Raw genomic sequence first — 17,874 nt, 5'->3', positions numbered from 1 at the left:
AACGACGGAAGCTGTGCCAGGCGTTGATGTCACACTTGGAGCTCAAAACTCCGTGATCAAAACTCCGAACGCGAAACTCCGGCACCAAGACCCACCAACATGCCACCGGTGAAACGAGTCCCAGCTAGAAATGCGAACGGGTCGAATGAGAGACTCGCCAGATGCTCCGCATGACTAGGAGATGTTTTCTTAGTCCCATCCTCTGTGGATTTTCATCTGCCGGCAGACGATTGCTACATCGGGCCGAGCCCGAAACATCGCAGAGGCGAATCTGCCGGAGTTCTGAGCAGCTGTGGCGCCGACGACATGAAGCTGTCCCCAACGTCCCTGGCTCTGAGATTCCAGGCTAGGGAGTTTCCGAGGCGCACAAAGAACATGTATATAGGGCCGATATTGATCATATAACTTCCTACAACTTTAGCAGAAACGACGATATCGTTAAGATCATTGGTACCTTACCACAGATTGCAGCCATGGCAGACTATTCAGTCTTTTCCGAGGCATCTCGAATTCTCAACGATGTTTTGCTTGCCGATCCCGCCCTACATCTCCCAGACTCTTTCAAGAAAGCCGCTACAAAAGTCAAGTTTCTTGGAGATGATGCCAAACCCTTCGTCCTCACGCCCTTGAAAATCACCGAGTCATCCGCTTCTCTAACCGCCCTCTTCGCCACCGCAGCCAATGTTGCTGCGGCAGAGAGATACGGGATAGAGTATCAAGATGTCCAGGTCAACACCGACGCCGCGACGCTTTTTCTGGAATCCGTTCTGCTGCCAACGGTAGGCGGCAAGCAGTTTCTTCAGAACCCGCAGATGGCAGCAGAGATTGCCAAGATGGACATACACCGGTCCTCAAAGCCCATCAGGCGGTACGCAACAAATGTCTACAAAACCAAGGACGGCAGATGGTACCACCTGCACGGGTCGATGAATGCTGGACCGACAATGGAGATGTTGGGTGTCGAAGATGTCGACGTGACCCCCGAAGAAGCCATCAAGATCTATGCCGAGAAGGTCGCACATTGGCATTCCAAAGAAATCGAAGAGGTCGCCAACGAGAAGTACAAACAAGCAGGTGTCGTGTGCTACACGCCGGAAGAATTCTTCTCGAGCGAGCAAGGGAAGATCATGTCCAAGGAACCACTATGGAACATGACCCGAGTGCCCGCTCCGCGGAAAGAGTGGCCGAAAGCGCGAGATGAACAGGGGTTCAAGCCGCTCGCGGACATCAGGATCATTGACTTTTCCCGGGTCATTGCAGCCCCGGCGGTGTCCAAGATGTTGAGCGTCCTCGGAGCCGATGTTCTCCGCGTGTCATGCGATAAGCTGCCCGACTTTGGGGCGACGATGCCGGACTTGCAGACGGGAAAACGGGATACCAACATTGATCTCAAGACGGAAGACGGCAAGAGGACTTTTGCTGAACTGATAAAGGGAGCCGATATTCTAGTGGATGGATATCGCCCAGGTGCTTTAAACAGACTGGGATTCGATACGACCTCCTTACGCGAGTTGAATCCCAGCCTGATCTACATGCGGGAGAACTGTTACGGATTCAAGGGACCACTAGCTCATCGATCTGGATGGCAGCAGATTAGTGACTGCTTGGTTGGTCTTTCGCATCTGCAAGGCGAATTTCTCGGCTTAGATGAGGCTGTTGTCCCGCTTCTGCGTAAGTCATTCGGACTCGCTGGTGCACATAGATATTTGCTAACGAATGTCCAGCCAACTCTGATTACCAGACAGGCTTGGTCGGTGCTACGGCTGCCATCCAGGCCTTGATTGCTCGTACATCAGAGGATGTTACGTTTGATATTGACATCAGCTTAACGCAGTACAACATTTGGTACTACAACCTGGGCCTTTACTCAGAAGAGCAGCAACGAGAGCTCAGAGCCCGGGATCCCGATTTCAGCCCGCGGCATTACGACGATATGGGCACTCTGGTTGGTAAGACGCACCAGTCTTGGAAGAAGATTCGCCCCGACATCTTCACCCATCCCGAATACTTCTGGGACATGAGCGGACGGAACTACGGGCTCGACGAGGACATCAGAGTTCTGGCTCCCGCGTTCAAGTTTGAAACGACTCAAATTGGGTGGGAGGAGCCGACAGGTCGAAGAGGAAGGTCGAAGCCCGAGTGGATTTCATGAATCTTGTTGTGTTTATCTTCGTTCTGAATGGCAAATAGCCAGGGCACACTTTAGCTTATCAGATGAACATCGAAGTATCGTCTCCCAAAAGATGTTCAAATCCCCAAGGGACACCCCAAGAATCGAGGGTGTTCTGATCAAATGGCACAAAGCTAGTTCCGTTGATCCCGTTGCTTGGGTTCAAAGTTGCTTCGTGATGAGTCTCGAGTAGGGGAGAAAGATCTGATAAAGCCACTTGAGAAGAGTCTCGCATGGTGTCCGAAGTGCTCTCTTGGTGGACTTGTTTGCCATGAGCGGCAGTCTGGCCGCGGTCAAAGGTTGTATTTCCTGGTTGCAATGATGTGTTGTTGGACGGACTGGAGGCTCTTAGAGCAGCCCTGTACACATCCTGACACACAGTTCGTACCGGAGTCAAATATGAGCCAGGTTCAGAAAGTTCGAGCAAGGCAAGTCGCTTCAGAGCTCTTGAGACAGAATCGAGATCCTCGGCGACGTTCGGTGCGCGGGGTCGACGCAAAGTATAAAGGGACAAGATGAGGATGGCAGTGACACTGATCGGAATCACGTCCCTAGTAGGAAGAATTAGCAACTGTTTGTAAAGATTGCGACATGGTTTGCATTTTGCAAAATGGGATTACTTACCAAGTCAAGCTTTTCCAGGTATCCGGGACGAGTAAATCCAGCTGGAAAATTGCTCTAGCAGCATCCACAGAGTTCTGAATAGATGTTGTGACCTGGCCTGATAAAACTGTAGATGATCGCTCCGGCGACGCCAAAGACCTCCAGTCATGTTCGCTCTGTGCTCGATGAACCAGAATCACACAATGTCGATAGGTGTAGCTCAAGCGTAGAACAGAAGAGTAGTTGACCAGCTCAGGATAGCCTTCAAGATCCAAAACCGTTGAAAAGTCCGCTCGCCAGCCATCTAAGTCCTGGTTTAGTGTTTGCGTAGCATCTGAAATGACGCCTGAGTTAACCCCCTCTCCAAGATACATCTTGGAATATAGCTTAGCTTGGATGACAGCTAGGCGAGAAGCGGCTATAAAAATATTGACTAGCCCGTTGGAAGGAGCATGGGTGCTGAACTCATGCTGCAACAGTAAATCAGGCAAATCAACCTCAAAGCCACCGAAATCTTGCGCAGGAGGCCGCCCGGTTCGTAGACTCAACTCTCGGTCCAGGGAGAAAGCAAGCCAAAATACATTCGCTCTCGTCGCTTTCTCTATCGGGCTCAGCGACGAGCTGCAATCCTTTCTGTGTAACCCGATGGTGTGTGCAAGTCGAATGGCGTTGGCCACCAACATGAAGCTGGGCTGAGGGTTGGGAGTACCCAGAAAGAACCACGCTAATATCAACAGAGCCTGGACCGACATGACTTGAGTGGCCCTCATGAGTATGTCCAGGACCGTGTCGAGGGCGTTGGCCGCATAGCCCCAGGCTAGTTCCTTGTCGTCAGACATCCCTTGTTCAACGCGTCTCCTTTGAGAAATTGCCAGAACAGCGTTGAATGAGGTCCACCAGGCAGGGCCACCATCAAAATCTCCAGAGTATTGCTGACCAAGCAGTGCGACAAAGGCAGGCGGGTGAAAGAGCGGTAAAGCCATGTATTTTTCCTCGAAGAAGGCCGTAACCAGTGAAAGAGCTTCAGGCCACGACGGCAGATGGCAGTGAGCCCGTTTCTCAAAGACTCTTTGTAATTTGGGATGGGTCCATAAAGACCAAGGCCCTGTTTTTGAGCCCGGCTGGCTATTTGGACGTCGGGCCGATGTTGTTTGCTCGTCGAACGGTGGCGGTTGAGTTCGGAATAATGCGATAGCGGAAGATGGGCCTAGAGTGAATCAGTTTTTGCATTTGGTTCGGAGTAGAGACCTCTCGTACCAAAATATCTCAAGTCTCGTCCTGCACCCATGAGAGAGTCTTGAAGAGATAAATCGTCAATGACAACGAACATTTCCCCTAGTACAACCACTGATCTTTGATTCAAACCAACCTATAGTAGGAGAGGGTCGTGTTCCGCATGAAGGAGGAGTGCTGCCGCTGCTGTGCAGCTCGGACGGGGGTTCTTGAGAAACAGGTACTTGAGAAACGGGTACTTGAGAAACGGGTACTTGAGAAACGGGTACTTGAGAAACGGGTACTGCCTGTAAACTGTCAAAATTTGAGACGCATACTTCTGCGCGAGTCGAGCCATCATCAGGCGATCCGGACACCGAGGTTCCAGATGTTGCCTGCGCCCTACTGGACCTCGTCCGCCGCCTGAATGGTTTAACAACGTCGGCATAGTTGCACATGAGAGACAGCTCCAGACATCTAGTACACTTGGGTCTACCGCCGTCACACTTGACCTTCTTCATGCGACACAAGTCACAGGCCTATCGAGATCATCAGTAACCAAAAAATGTTGCTAAGGACGTACAAAGGATATTAACCTTGGCGAATCGACGTCGCCTGTCTCCTTTGGTCACACTGTCTGACATATCCGATTGAACGTCTTAGAAGGGATGCATGAAAGCCCCCTTCCGGACTTGAGTTGAGGTAAGTTACCTAAGGTAAGGCACCCAAGGTTGACTTGGATGGAATGAGGAGTTTGATTGGAGGACCATGGCGACCTCCACAGGAACGTGACGGGAGTACCTCGAAAGCGGATTACCTAAGCGTATCCTAGTGCCTTAGGCGAGAAATCCGTTTAGCTGGGGCTGTTTAATTAGACCAATGAAAGCCCACCAAATCGTCCTGTAAATTCAGAAAACGGAAGGCACCACCCACTGTCACCCCGTCTAGGTCTCCACTATCCAGCTGGGTACGGCCCGGTTCGGCTGTCAAAGTGATGGAACTACCGGTCAACAATTAAGACACATAACTGAATTAAGAAGTTGCCAATACTGCATACCTTATCCCACTCTCAGGCTTCCTTTCTACAGATACAGAACTGAAGTAATGCTGATGCCATAAGAGACGTGAGCCTTTCTGCACGACAAGTTTCTTAGGCCCACATCAATCGCCCCCAATCGCCCCCATTCGCATCCATGAGAACCCATCTCCAAACGCCCCCTTCGGTTCCAGCAAAATCCACAAATGCTGACCAGAAACGTGCAAACATTAGTCATGGAGACCGCGAACGCTGCGTAACCAGGCACCGAGAATGACGCGCCGGATTTGAGCTGGGTTGTCGATGACCACTACGCTAACAATCTGGCCCGGTCCTTCTCGAAGCCGCGTGATCTCGTCCTTTGACATGAAGTCTTTCGTGAGACCCTCAAACTCAAACATGATCAAGGATTGATGATCCATGATACCGACGTAGCGAGCTGGGGTCGTGATAGCGTAGGTCGTCGCTTCATGCAGTGTGGTCGTGACATGCGGAGAGTGTGGGCTGGCCAACTGCCGACCCAGCGTAGACTGCTTCTTGTAACGAACATTTGACTGTCGAAGAACCTGGGCCGCGGTGTAGGCGCTTGCGACGGCTTGGTCGTTACCCGAATTCGTCACGATAAAGTTCGAAACCTGATTGCCACGTTCATTGATATCCTTGAAGGCGGCACCCAGTCGATCGTGAGTGATTTGCATTTCCCTCTCAAACTCCTTGGTGAAGACCAAGCCCGGGTCCTTGTATTTCAAGACGAGGTTCGAAGTGATCTTTGCTTTGCCGGGCTCGGGAGGGGTGTAGACACACGCGGCTGTCCAGTTGGGGATGCCTGTGATAGATGTCGGCTCATACGGCTCGGGGTAAGGAATGTCCACCGTATTGGAAGCCTGTGTGGTGCTGCTCATCGTGAGTGTTCCATCTGGGTGGCCCCCAAGAAGCACCAATGCGACCACTCGGTTGATTGAGTCGTTAATGATTCTTGCAACATCCCTTTTGTTGCTGGCAAACAGAATTGAGGGATCTGCTCTGCCAACGTCTTCACCAGCCAATGTCTCAAAGTTGGCGTTGTCCAGAAAGTCATCTGCGACTTTTGTGTAATATTCGGCATCCCGGTGTCTGAGAGCCTGGGGTAGCTCAACCCCATGGCAAGACTCGCTGGCTGCAGGCAAGTCTTTCGGATGGCTGCGAGGTGCGACTGGGACGTTGGGCAACGGCGCGTCGTTACGGATTGCGATGACAATCGGCGGCTTCTGCTGCTTCTCCATTGCATCCGACATCGTGTTTTGGAGAATGCTATGGCTAGCTACTCGATGAAGTCAGTTGCAGAAAAAAGCATCGCGGAGTTGAACGTATGACTGACGAGAGGCTTCTGGTGTGTAGGTTTTTCGTACAGCTGATGGACATGGAGGAGATGATCGACAGGCGGGTGATGGCGAGATCCGCAGGACAATCAACGGCCTCAGCGAAGGACGCGTGAATCAAGGCGCGAGGCCAACCAAGGCATGAAGTTTGACAATGGACTACAGCCTGCTTCTCCAATGCTCTTTGTGAGCGTACTGATCTTTTTGCCCTTTAGGTCTTGTACATCACGTGTATTTTAGCAACTCCTCAAGATAATTCAAAAACCCAGTCAGTAAAGTAGTCGAGGTTGTCACTCCATTTCCGACCTCGAACATCCAGATGGACTACTATCCACTCTTGAGTAACACTCAGCGTCATATCTGACCGCCACCCATGGGATTGAAGTGCCGCAATCCACGCATAACTTATGTGGCGGCAATGGTTCACTGGAGTTTACAGAGACTTTTGATGATTATTGCTAACTACACGTATCGACCTTGTAGAAAAGAGTTGATCAAAGATGCCAAAAACTCTAAGTAGAATTCGTCCATCTCTCATGAAGGCATCTCTATCCTGGACTCCTAATACCACTTTGCATTGCCCCCAAGATTCTCTGTGTCCGTGCAAAACAACGTGTATCTTTGTCAATCCATCACCACCCCCACCACCTTTCGATGTTCTTGCCAGCTGTGCTCTCTTCTTACCCTCCCTTCTCAGAAGTAGAGTCTCATTCGTGGAATCTCCAAGTCTTAGTCGATGTTTGAGTCCTCACCTCGTTCCTCACCTGGCTCCTTGCTTGGTTCCTCAGACGGCGTCGGGCGACTGAAGATCATGTTGCGCATATTCGCGCGGTTCCGGAAGATGGTGTTAGGATAGAAGCGACGTTCTTTGGGCCGGCTGGGCTGATTATCGTTCGATTTCTCCTCGAGTGTCAGGCTCTCCAAATCAATGGGGTCCAGATCAGTGAGCCTCGAATCTTGCGACCCAGTGTAGGATTCACGCTCACCGGAGATTCCAGCCAACAATGGAGAGAGTGACACAGGGCGGGAGTCGTTTGCAGAAGGCCTGTCTGCTTCATCTTTGTCGTTTAGGCTGGAAATGTTCTCATCATGATCTTCCTCGGTAGGAATTGTCGCTGAAACATGGGCATTGTCGGAGTCCGCGGACTTTATCGAAAGGTTAGAAGTAGTCGAAGTAGTCGCGACAGTCGGGGCAGCTGTTTCTAAGGGATCGCCGCTCTAAGGCTGTTCCTCGGGCACAACGCTGGGCGACTGTCTCTCAGCCTCGGAGGTGGTGGAGAGTCCCTCGGGCCGATAACTTTGTGGGATGGTTGGGAAAGCCGCATACTTCTCGTTGACATCCAGACGACCGAATGTCAGAACCACCCATTGGTTGAACAATGGCACTTGATCTGCCTTCCCAGGGGGGCTTGCCCAAGCGGTAGGAATCCATCCTGCAAAAAATTGCCATCTAGGCCAGCCGCATCGAAGAATCGGGTGGGGTTTCAGCGGATAGGACTCCCACAACTTAGCTGGCTTTGTCCGCAGGCCGTCGACGAGTGCGCGTCCGTATCCAACTAGAACGGCCCGAGGTTTCTCCAGTAATTCACCCTTGTTTCTCATGGAGATGATCACATTCTCTGGATAGACCTCACAGTGGTCCACCCCGATGTATTCTTGCGAGACTGTGCCACCCAAGAGCTGTTCGATGATCTTCATTCTCTCATCTTGGTTGGTGGTAAATGCCCCGCGTGACTCGGCGTTGTTGTGTAGCTCAACCACCTCAGAATTGGGGCCAGCGAGCGTAAAGAGTTGATCAAGGGAAGTGCCATCGATAAACTCGGTTGCGAGCACCGCAACATCTCGCGTCCGGTCGGCGAACGATGAATTGATAGAGTTGACCGCCGTGATCCATCCTCCATAGAATTGAGGAGCGACATGGGGGAAGCCAGTGAGCCCCTTTTCAAAGAGACGGTGATAGACGCCAAATTCGTCACTGAATGCTGAGTCGGCCTGGATTGTGACTTTGATGAGGCGCTTGGCGATGTCAGTGTCACTGGTCTTGTGCCAGAACAAGGAATCGAACACCTTCAGGAAGAGTAATTGTCCCTCAGACGGGACCTCATGCTCTCGTTCATTTGGCGCGGTCGATGGCGAAGCGACAACCTTGCAAAGGACTTTTTGGGGACCAGGGTGGTATCCAGCATTGCCGCCAATCATCCGAATGATCTCGACCTCAATGGAAGCAACAGGATCATTTTGGTTGCTCTTATCGATGGTCTTGGGCGCATTGTTTGGATCAAAGACCAGTCGTCTCAGCGAGTACTTCTTCTCTTCATCGGAGAGCATCATGTCGTCAGAAGTCAAGCCATCCGGAATTGGGTACAGATGACGGCCGTAGGGAGGAAGCGGTTTGTGTGATCGGAGAAGGAGTCGCCGGCCTGGGGAGTAGATTTCCTTATGGTCGAACAGAATGCCCCCATCTTCGCCGAGGCTTATGGCAGCTGTCTCCTCAGAGGAGGAAGAAGAAGCCATGTCGTCAATTTCGTTCCAAAGACTGGTTCCTGCTACCTTTGGTCAGTCTGATGTTGGCCTGAACTGGTGGATGTAGACTTACCTGTTGTCGCGATGATGAAGCGCACTTCCGCAATAATCCGAAGCCCGCGATGAAAAGTTGGGCAAAGATACAGACGAGAAAATACAAGCGAGGGAAGGGACCTTATTTTAAGGCAAGCTTGGATGAATAAGGGACCTTGAGGTAGATGAAAGTGAGGATTGAAGGCGCCGACGTAGGTAGGCAAGGGCTTGGGATTACCTACCTTGTTCGGTGCCTACAAAGGTGAGGTGGTCAAGGAAGGGTAAGACAGCGGGCCGGAGGCACAAAGGTAGTAAAGGTACCTATCGCCGTCCGCCAGGACCTTCCAAGTGTTTCTGGTTGGACCCACCTCCCTCACAGGAGCAGGTGGCAGGCACCCAGGATTTAGGTGACAAAAAAGGATGGCCTTCAACCCAGGATCATTCCAAAAACCCTCTTATTACAAGGTATCCAATGGATATTCTCCAAGGAATACGTAACAAACAAGAGAGGGGGATAAGAGTAACAAAGATGATAGAATTAGAAAGAAAAACATAGACAATGATAATAATATAAGTTACTAGAGCAATAGAAAGGGGAGGAGGTATAGGAATGGTAGGAATACCTTAATAGAGATAGACTTAGGTTGCTGGCTGGTAAATAATTGTGTCACCTACTGGGTAAGGTGAGGTACGTTACCCTCCCATCTCCACTATTTATCTGGGCACGCCCTGGCCTCGTCCAGCGGCAATTAAAGACTTGCCGTGATGGCATCAACCTCGTTCAAAAGCCCGTCGCTCACCAGGTGACCAGAAAGTGTCCCTGATCAGCCTGATCAATGGAGCAAAGAAGAAAATACATTAGAAGGTAGGAAGTCTGATAATGGACCATAGACTGCTCTTGCATATCTTCTTGTAGACCAAGTGGCTTTTGCCATTTGAGTCCTGTTGCACTACCAGTTTCGGCTCACTATGAAGAGCACAAAGCAAGCAATGGATGTCGAATGAGAGCCTTGAATACATGTAAGTTGGCGATTGCTCAATGTGGCTCAGCCTCCTGTTGGTTGTCAAGCTGGTAACTACATTCCTGGACTTGATGTTGACCAGCAGACTGCTCTGACCCCCGAGTGTAGGCAGCTGGGCTCAAGAAAAGGCATCAGCCCTGCATAAGGCAGCAAGGGAATATACATGCATCCTTTAAGTGGTAGATAAGGGCCAGCTTCGGACGCGCCTACCTCACCTCAGTGTTTACCACCTACACCTACCTTACCTCTGCACGCGTCTTTCCCTGAGCCAGAGTTGACGGGACTACCTTGCCACATTTGTATTTTCCCGGAAAAACAACGCCAAACCTATTACCCTTCACTATCTCTCAGTCACAGTCGACGACTGTCACTTCCTCAGTCATCCCGTTGGTCTGTCTAGACAACATAGGAATCTCTGCCAAGTAGGATCACATTTTGACTCATCCTACATCAGTACCCTTGGCTAACCCATCAGGCAATTAGATCACCGATACTGGTTTGCAGACACGCCACGATGGATGACCAACAGGTCAAACCTCCAATCATCACAGCTATTCGCAACGACGCCCCTCTTCCGGACATCCCGATCGAAGTGTCCCCCAAGCCGAAAAACCTGCACGATGCAAGTGAGTCGGCCCACCAGGTCGATTTACCAAGAGTCTTGATTCGAACATCTGGCGACTATTACACCAAGGTCGCAGATCGGTTTCTAGATACTGCAGACTTTGGATTGCTTAACGGCGTCGACGTTGGACATCCCGACCCTACTATCCTGTTTCACCGAAACGAATCAGACGTGGCTAGATCGATTGAAGACTCAATCAATCGAGTTGTTGGGCAGGTTCTCCTCGGAGGGCACGCGCCGGGAACTCTGGTGATGGATAGCCTAACGCAAGCTTGGAAGAAGATCAAAAACCAAAACCGCCAGCCATTGGAGCCTACGTCAATCATTCTCATTCCCGATTGGACGGCAAAATGCAGATTGACCGCTCCTGGTAAAGAACCCATCGAATCAGTGCTCGTCGCCGAGTACAAAGACAGGGGCCTGGTTGTTGTGGATGACTTCGAGACAGAACTTGACAAGTCCCCTGTGAGACTGCTGGAGTTGTGGCTTGAGACACAAAACAATGCCGCCGAGATAACGGAGATGCTCGAGACGGCCAACAATGAGGGAATTGTAGCAGACTACATACGCCTCGCAAGTGATGTACGGAGCAACATTGCACCTGAGAGCCGCGAATCTGCGACAACCTTCGGAACCGGCAATCATCCAAAGTCCCCATTCGAAAAGAACGTAGCGACGACGCTCCATCAGATCACCACTTATGCCGTCGGAGAAGACGCTCCCTACGCCATACTCGGAGACTATCAGTCACTGGCAATATTCGAGTTTACCGACATGTTGACCTTCCCAAAGGTGAACGAGATCGACCGGCTTCGTCGGGGTCCGGGCAACAGGATTCGAGTACTGGTGCTCAATAATGAGTCAAGGAAAATACGCCGGAACATGATTGGCGCCTGGCTCAAGGGCATCGGGAGCGAATCGGGTGAAGCATGGATGAAGAGCATCGGAAGTGACTAAGACAAGGGCAACACGTAGGAAATGGAGAAATGAGCTGGTGGTTGAGTTGCTGGTGAAGGGGTGGGGGAGGGGATAGAATGGAAATGTTGGCGTGTAGGATAATTGAACTCCGCCTGGAGTTTTGGTACCTTGGGCGTGTTTTATCGATCATGGAGTTGGTACTTGCAATTGATTTGTTATTGAATAAGATCCTATGAACTCTGTGAAAGCATTGTTGTTGATGAGTACACACGTTAGCAAGATGGTCTTTCAGCCGGCAAGTCACCTCTTGCAGCAACGTGGGGTTCAGCAGTAACAGACCACAAGCAGTTGATAGTCCAGCGGGCATCGGCTTCTGGACACGGGCATACATCTTCAACATGATCGAATTGGATTGCACCTTCAACGGGCCACTATGGTTGCTTTCCTCACTTTTCGCACGGGCTGAGACGCACTGCGGCATGTTACAAGATAACTCAAGGGGTATTATTATCTGCACTATCAAAACTACAAATTCGACGAGATTGGTATTTAGGCGAGAGAAGCGCAGGTGAAAGGGCTGCTGATCTTTCCAGTCTTGAACTTGAGGTCCTATTCGAGACAATTAGCATCGTTACACTTGAGTGGGCGTATACAGGGAAACTCACAATCTCAACAATACTGGCGTAGGTACCGCAAACCAGAACAACAATGCCGATGATGAAGGCAAGACCGTTGAGCGCAGTCTTCATCAGGTTCTCCTTAGCGAACACGGAGCCCTCGCGCATGAGCATGAACCACATCAGAGCAGGGAAGTAAAAGGTGAAGCCGGAGATGAAGAGCGAGGAGCTGATGGACAGAAGCTCGGAGAAGAAGGGGATGGCTTCGGCGATGATGAAAGCGATGATGGTGATGACGGTGATGAGACCGAGCCAAGTGATCCAGCCCATCTTGGTGTTGATGAAGCGGATGATGGAGTCCTTGTAGACACGACCGTGGATGTAGCGGCCGACGACGGTGGTGTTGATGGATCCTGAGATGAAGATAACTGGCAGGGCGACGCCGAACGCAATCTTGGAAATGGTGTTACCGGCGGACAGCAAGGCAGGGGACTTGACATCCTGGCCGACAAAGGCGTAGATGAGGGCGCCAGTGAAGGTGTAGATGAAGATCTCAATCAGACCAAGGGCCCAAATAGACTTCTTGTAGTCGGTCGGGGTGTGCATCTCATCCATGAAGGAGAACTGGCAAATGGCAAAGCTGTAGGCGAAGACAATGTTGGTGATGGCGATGAAGGCCTCGGCGAAGGTGATGCCCTCCTTGGGCCAGGCGGACCAGGGAGCGGTGGTGATCTCACCCCTATTGATACCGGTCGCGATGATGGTAATACCGATGGCGAGAATGATGGAGACGAAATCAATGTATCCCAGGATGGCGACTTCGGCAAAGGAAGGGGGGATGGCAAGAATCAGCAGGATAATGGCGGAGACGACGGCAAAGACAATGGAGCACGCGCCGTCGTTGGTGATGTTGCCAAAAGCGATGGCGCCAGTGAGGGTGTGAGAGCTAACCAGGAACGTCAACTGAAGCGCGAACATGGCACCGATGATTTCGTAACCCCAACGGCCAAACATGAGCTGGCCGGCGTCGGCGTAGTGCGATACGTGAGGGAACTTGATCTTGACCGCACCGACAACGTCACTGGTGTAAATGGCAACAAGACCGAGACCAATGCAAAGGATAACGCCAGCGACCATACCGAGGGAGGCGAAGGCGGCGGGGAGAGACAGACTGCCGAGGGCGATGGCCTCGACGATGAGGACGACGGTGAGACGCTTCCAGCCGAGACGATGGAAGTGGGCGCTTCCCTGGGCGGCCTTTTGCTTCTCGAGATCCTGGCGGTTGAGGTCGGTGACCTCGCCGACTACTTCGCCGGGGAAGACGGCATCGCGGGAGAATTGGGGGGCGACGGCGGCGCCGTCAGAGGACTTGGTGTCCTTGTTCTCGGCGGCATGAGCCTGCTGTTGTCTAATCTGGTCGTGATCCATGATGGGCTTCGTGTGTGTGTGTGCGAAGGTTGGAAAGAGTGGTTTTTTTTGGTCTCTAGTCCAAGTTTTGTGTGTGGCGTGGGGCCCGGGCGGAGGAAGAGGAGGATGGGTGGAAGCTTTGACGGGATGATGTCAAAGGCGAGATGGTTGTCGTTGGAGTTGAGGGTGTTGTATGGGACAAGCACACACGGACGCACAACAGGACGGACCGGGTTGAACAGGTCTGACTTCGGTTGAAGAAAGAGAGAAGAGAGAGAGATGAAGAGTCAAGAGCCGGTTGGACTGAGAGAGAGAGAAACAACAACAAGAAGATGGGAAGACGGAGGCGGGATATATGGTGGCAAAGGGCGGAGCATCAGCACCGACCCCGGAGTCAGGCCGAGGGCTCGACCTCGTCGAGTTGAAAGCAGTTCACCTCGACTGAGGCCCGGAACCTACGATGATTGGACCAGGGTCCTTATCTTTTGGCCCCCCCGCGATCGTGGGCGGTGACACCGGCACCTGGGAAATGGAATGGGATGGGGATGGGGATGGGTAGATGGGTAGATGGCCTTACCACGGTCGAGGGACGAGAGAGTGGGCGAGTGGGCGGCAAGAGTTCGTCAGCCAGATTACCTAGATGGCTGACATACGGATACTCAAGTCCCACGGAAAGCTCTGCTATTCGACGACTCGTACTTTGTACAAAGAATCATTAACCCGGCCCCCTTGCTTTGGGACTGGATTCCGTGCGTTTGTGAAATTGCGGGGGAATAAACCGTTGCAGACTTTCCCCGCGAAATCGACCAGCGTCCCTGAGATTCCAGAATTGACACATTGGTCTTTGCGTGAGGCCGCGTGCTGCTTCCCCGAGTTTCCCAGTGAACAATTGTATTTCTCGTTGTCAAGAAAACTAGGACCGCGTGCCAGCAAGTTGAGGGTTGTTGATGGGGTTGCTCTGTACGCGGTCGTGTAAATGCGGGACTGAGGCAATTGGTAGAGTTTTTGCATCGTAATAGGGTGGATATTGTGACCTATTCTTTACCTAAAGGACCCAGAAGCAGAGCCGCAGAGTGGCCTCATCTCGCCCCCCTTGAGTCAGTCCATGTTGCTGTTCCCACGGGCGACCCCGAAATACGACCGGTGGCGCGCTGGGAAGAGGCCTGGATTGACTGGGATTTGAAGAGAGATAGTCTGAGCTCCTTTCAAGAAGGGAAACGAACGAAAGAGAAAACTTTGCCTTATCTAGAGTTGCTGAAACTCGAGCGAGGAAAAGAGCGTCATAGGTGACCTTGGACATTGGACGTTGGGCCAAGAGCATGAGGCTCAAATTTTTTCAGACGAAAACGAACAAGAGCCAAAGCCAAGAGTGACGATTGCCGAACAAGGGGGGCCTGAGCCCGTCCGTGGGAAAAGGCTCCCATAGGTTCTCTGTCTCTCGGATCTCTCCCACCCTTCCACCACTTCTACCCGTCCCCCTCCTCCCCTTCGAGTTGCCTTCCCGCGCTGCCGTAGGCGATTTCTGCAAGTCTTGGGATTGTCTTGAGTGTCTTGCCTCGATGCGCTAAACCAGTCGTGGGCTGCAAGGCCGCTTACCCGCAGAGGGCCGCAAAGTTAGACGTAATAGCGCCGCCGCGGTCCCGTACATTCCCGACATCCTTGAGTCGTGGATCCATGCCGATCCCACCTTGCCCACTCACACCTGTCACGCATTGGGAAGGCTTCTAGAAGATCGACTGGAAGGCCCCAAAAGGCTTGTCGACGCCTCCTACGCACTTCCCTGCAGATGTGGCCACACAAAGCGCACAAAGGGCTGATCCCCCCTGCATATGCCCGTCTTCCCACCTCGTCTAGGGCCGCCTGTTGAGCGAGGCGAGCAAGGCGAGATCTCACGCGACGCGGGTTTCTGGAGCAAGTATCCATGCCGGACAGACTTCTCTCGTGCGTGAACGGAACCCATACGGACCCTGTTTTTTTCTGTGTCTTCTTTTCTGTGCCAATTCTTTAGGCGAACTCTGACTGGCCAGAGAGGCCTTCTGCTCAATAATTTGACATACAATCATTACCAACCGCAGAGATAACAGTTTCGGAGGCTGGTATGGTTTTGGTGGGTGATGGGAATGGAGGTTGCATTTACGCCGAGTTCTTGACCGACATTAACACAACACATTCGTGGCAAAGCGAAACTGGTTTGATGGACATTAGACGGCAAAAAAGAGTGATGAGCAAAACGCAACACGTCGATGAACAAGGCTAAACAAGGCAAACAAGGCCATGGATAACGAATATGCATCAGCAGGTTGTATTGGCGCCTAGTTGAGGGTGATGAACTAGCTGATCTACCGCGTTTGGCGGATCCGAAGGTTCAAACTTGCGTCAAACGACTCGGCCGTCGTGCCGCGAGAACCGAGCTACACAGTTTTGGCGTGCGAGATCTTCGTACGAAGGAGCAACTGGAAGCGGTTTGCGACGGGCTTTTGCTCGCTCCTCGTTACCGGGGGGCGGCCAGCATGAGCAGGGTAGGGTGAGGGACATGGACTGAACGAAGCTGTTGGCAATTCCGATTGTGTCATTGAATCCGGGGTAGAACTGCGGGGATGGAGCCGGCTTGCGTTTGTAATTTGTTAAAGGGCGCGCGCTGTTGGTGTGGTGGTCACCCTCGAAATTATCGTGGCACTCTGCTCTGAGCCGGTCTGGTCGTTCCTGGAGATGACATTCCTCCAAACCTGAGTCGTGCCATTCTTTTTCGCCATGCTGCCATATTATCATGATGTTCCTAGTCCATGGTCCCTTTCGGTTTCAGCCGGACGAACGCATCAACGGCCGAGATTGCTGCAACTCGGACCATCCCAGCCGCTGACCACTCCGAGAAGCGGACGATATCGCAAGCTGGAGTCCCCGATCCATGCATCCCTCACGCAGGTGAACGCTCCGGCCACACACGGGGAACCCGCGAGCAGCAACTGGGCCAATCCCGTGTCCGTTATTTGACGTTGTGGGAACTCCAAGTGGTTTGCTGCATCCGTGCATTTTCCTCATTTCTACATGACACCAACACCACCACCAGTACCGCCTTGGCCGCGCTCCCACGTTGCCCACACTTCATCCAAGACTGGTAAGCAATGCTTATCCCGCCAGAGGAACCTAGAAAGGAGCTGCTGCAGGTTGTCGCGCCTGCATCGTTCCGACGGCAAAATACCCTTGGCTCGTTCCAGCAAGCTATCTAGTCTCGACGAGAACCACTCACGGTCCTCGGTTGTTCCGGACCCGACGATGCCCACGAAGAGAACCCACGACAAGGCGGCATCGTGAGACACCCAGATGAGCGGAATGGAATCCGCGTCATCGAGGGCGTCGCGCATCCTCCTGACGAGGACCCGAACCATGTGTCCCGTCGTTGGAATTTCTCGCAAAACGGTATAAAGAAATACATGGGCCGCAGAGACGAGAACTAGGAACCGTTTCTGCACTGGCGTCGCTGTCCGGCGCTCCACGTATAAAAAGTGCAGAATTGTGCTATCAGCCGTGTTCATGACGATCCTGATGTCGTCTGCGGACACGGACACGGCACCGCCTGCCTGCGAGAGAATCGCCTGCCTCAGCGCCACAAAGATCCTGAGCGGCTCGTCGCTCTCGTCGGGGTTGTGGCCGCCGAGATTCTCCAGGTGTCGCAGGGAAGGCGTCCTTGCGCGATTCACGACCGACGGCGGGAGAGACACCTGCGCGAGGGTGTGGAACATGGGGAACTTTGGCACTCTTCCGAGACCCGAGGCTACTTGAATGTCGATCCTAAGGTGGGGGATCCGGTCAGTCGCCATTCGTTGTGGAGGGGAGTTCAGAAGGTCAAGTTACACACCAATTGATGCAGCGGCAGAGGATGTAGTCGTGTTTGATCGTGTCCGGCCCCCCTCGAGCTTCAATCATGGCGTGGAGCCCTGTCAAGTGGACGTGTGCCGCCGAAAAGTGGCCTTGAAAAGCCTACCAACACGTGTGTGAGAACTGGAGCATCGAAGTGAGGTGGTGGTTTTCGTATGTGAGTGCTAGGAAATCACTTACTTCAACGCTTCCCAGCATAGCCACGCCGGCAAGAACAGAGAGGTCGTTGCTTGCACTATGGGCAGATTCTTGAGAAGCTAGACGATTTCTGATCATCCGCATCGCCTCCCCCTTTTGCTGATACCCTTCCCGCTGGAGCTTGAAGTCAAGAAGAGGCATGGTGGCGGTCAGAAACTCTGCTGCCAAGGCCAGCGTAACGCGCATGATGAGAGCGCTCTGCATAGCATAGGGGAACCATGGTCTCTGAGTATCGATCGTAGTGGAGTTGAGGTTGAATCTGGTGGTGACTGGAGA

At 52.4% G+C, this 17,874-nt stretch overlaps 6 protein-coding genes across 6 annotated transcripts; 2 read left to right on the top strand and 4 right to left on the bottom strand.

The window, feature by feature from the left end:
* Positions 1-473: 473 nt before the first annotated feature.
* On the top strand, positions 474-2,152 carry N0V96_004652 (uncharacterized protein; the record flags this gene model as incomplete). The annotated part of the gene is made up of 2 exons (XM_053196625.2): positions 474-1,671; positions 1,725-2,152. 2 exons carry the CDS (start codon positions 474-476, stop codon positions 2,150-2,152), a joined length of 1,626 nt encoding a protein of 541 aa, XP_053046026.1.
* A 3,099-nt stretch (positions 2,153-5,251) lies between these two features.
* Positions 5,252-6,295, bottom strand: N0V96_004651 (uncharacterized protein; the record flags this gene model as incomplete). Its single annotated transcript, XM_053196626.2, has 1 exon — positions 5,252-6,295. One exon carries the CDS (start codon positions 6,293-6,295, stop codon positions 5,252-5,254), a length of 1,044 nt encoding a protein of 347 aa, XP_053046027.2.
* An 813-nt stretch (positions 6,296-7,108) lies between these two features.
* N0V96_004650 (uncharacterized protein) lies at positions 7,109-8,893 on the bottom strand (the record flags this gene model as incomplete). The annotated part of the gene is made up of 2 exons (XM_065757178.1): positions 7,109-7,525; positions 8,045-8,893. The coding sequence occupies 2 exons, from the start codon at positions 8,891-8,893 to the stop codon at positions 7,109-7,111; spliced, it is 1,266 nt and encodes a 421-aa protein (XP_065614391.1).
* A 1,578-nt stretch (positions 8,894-10,471) lies between these two features.
* On the top strand, positions 10,472-11,539 carry N0V96_004649 (uncharacterized protein; the record flags this gene model as incomplete). The annotated part of the gene is made up of 1 exon (XM_053196628.2): positions 10,472-11,539. The coding sequence occupies one exon, from the start codon at positions 10,472-10,474 to the stop codon at positions 11,537-11,539; it is 1,068 nt and encodes a 355-aa protein (XP_053046029.2).
* Positions 11,540-12,049: 510 nt separating this feature from the next.
* N0V96_004648 (uncharacterized protein) lies at positions 12,050-13,545 on the bottom strand (the record flags this gene model as incomplete). The annotated part of the gene is made up of 2 exons (XM_053196629.2): positions 12,050-12,109; positions 12,166-13,545. The coding sequence occupies 2 exons, from the start codon at positions 13,543-13,545 to the stop codon at positions 12,050-12,052; spliced, it is 1,440 nt and encodes a 479-aa protein (XP_053046030.1).
* Positions 13,546-16,565: 3,020 nt separating this feature from the next.
* N0V96_004647 (uncharacterized protein) lies at positions 16,566-17,342 on the bottom strand (the record flags this gene model as incomplete). The annotated part of the gene is made up of 1 exon (XM_053196630.2): positions 16,566-17,342. The coding sequence occupies one exon, from the start codon at positions 17,340-17,342 to the stop codon at positions 16,566-16,568; it is 777 nt and encodes a 258-aa protein (XP_053046031.2).
* Between the last annotated feature and the right edge of the window lie 532 nt (positions 17,343-17,874).

The sequence above is a fragment of the Colletotrichum fioriniae genome (assembly GCF_027942845.1).
Source record: "Colletotrichum fioriniae strain IMI 355084 chromosome Unknown scaffold_4, whole genome shotgun sequence".
Lineage (NCBI taxonomy): Eukaryota > Fungi > Ascomycota > Sordariomycetes > Glomerellales > Glomerellaceae > Colletotrichum > Colletotrichum fioriniae.
This window is presented reverse-complemented; position numbering and strand designations above follow the sequence as displayed.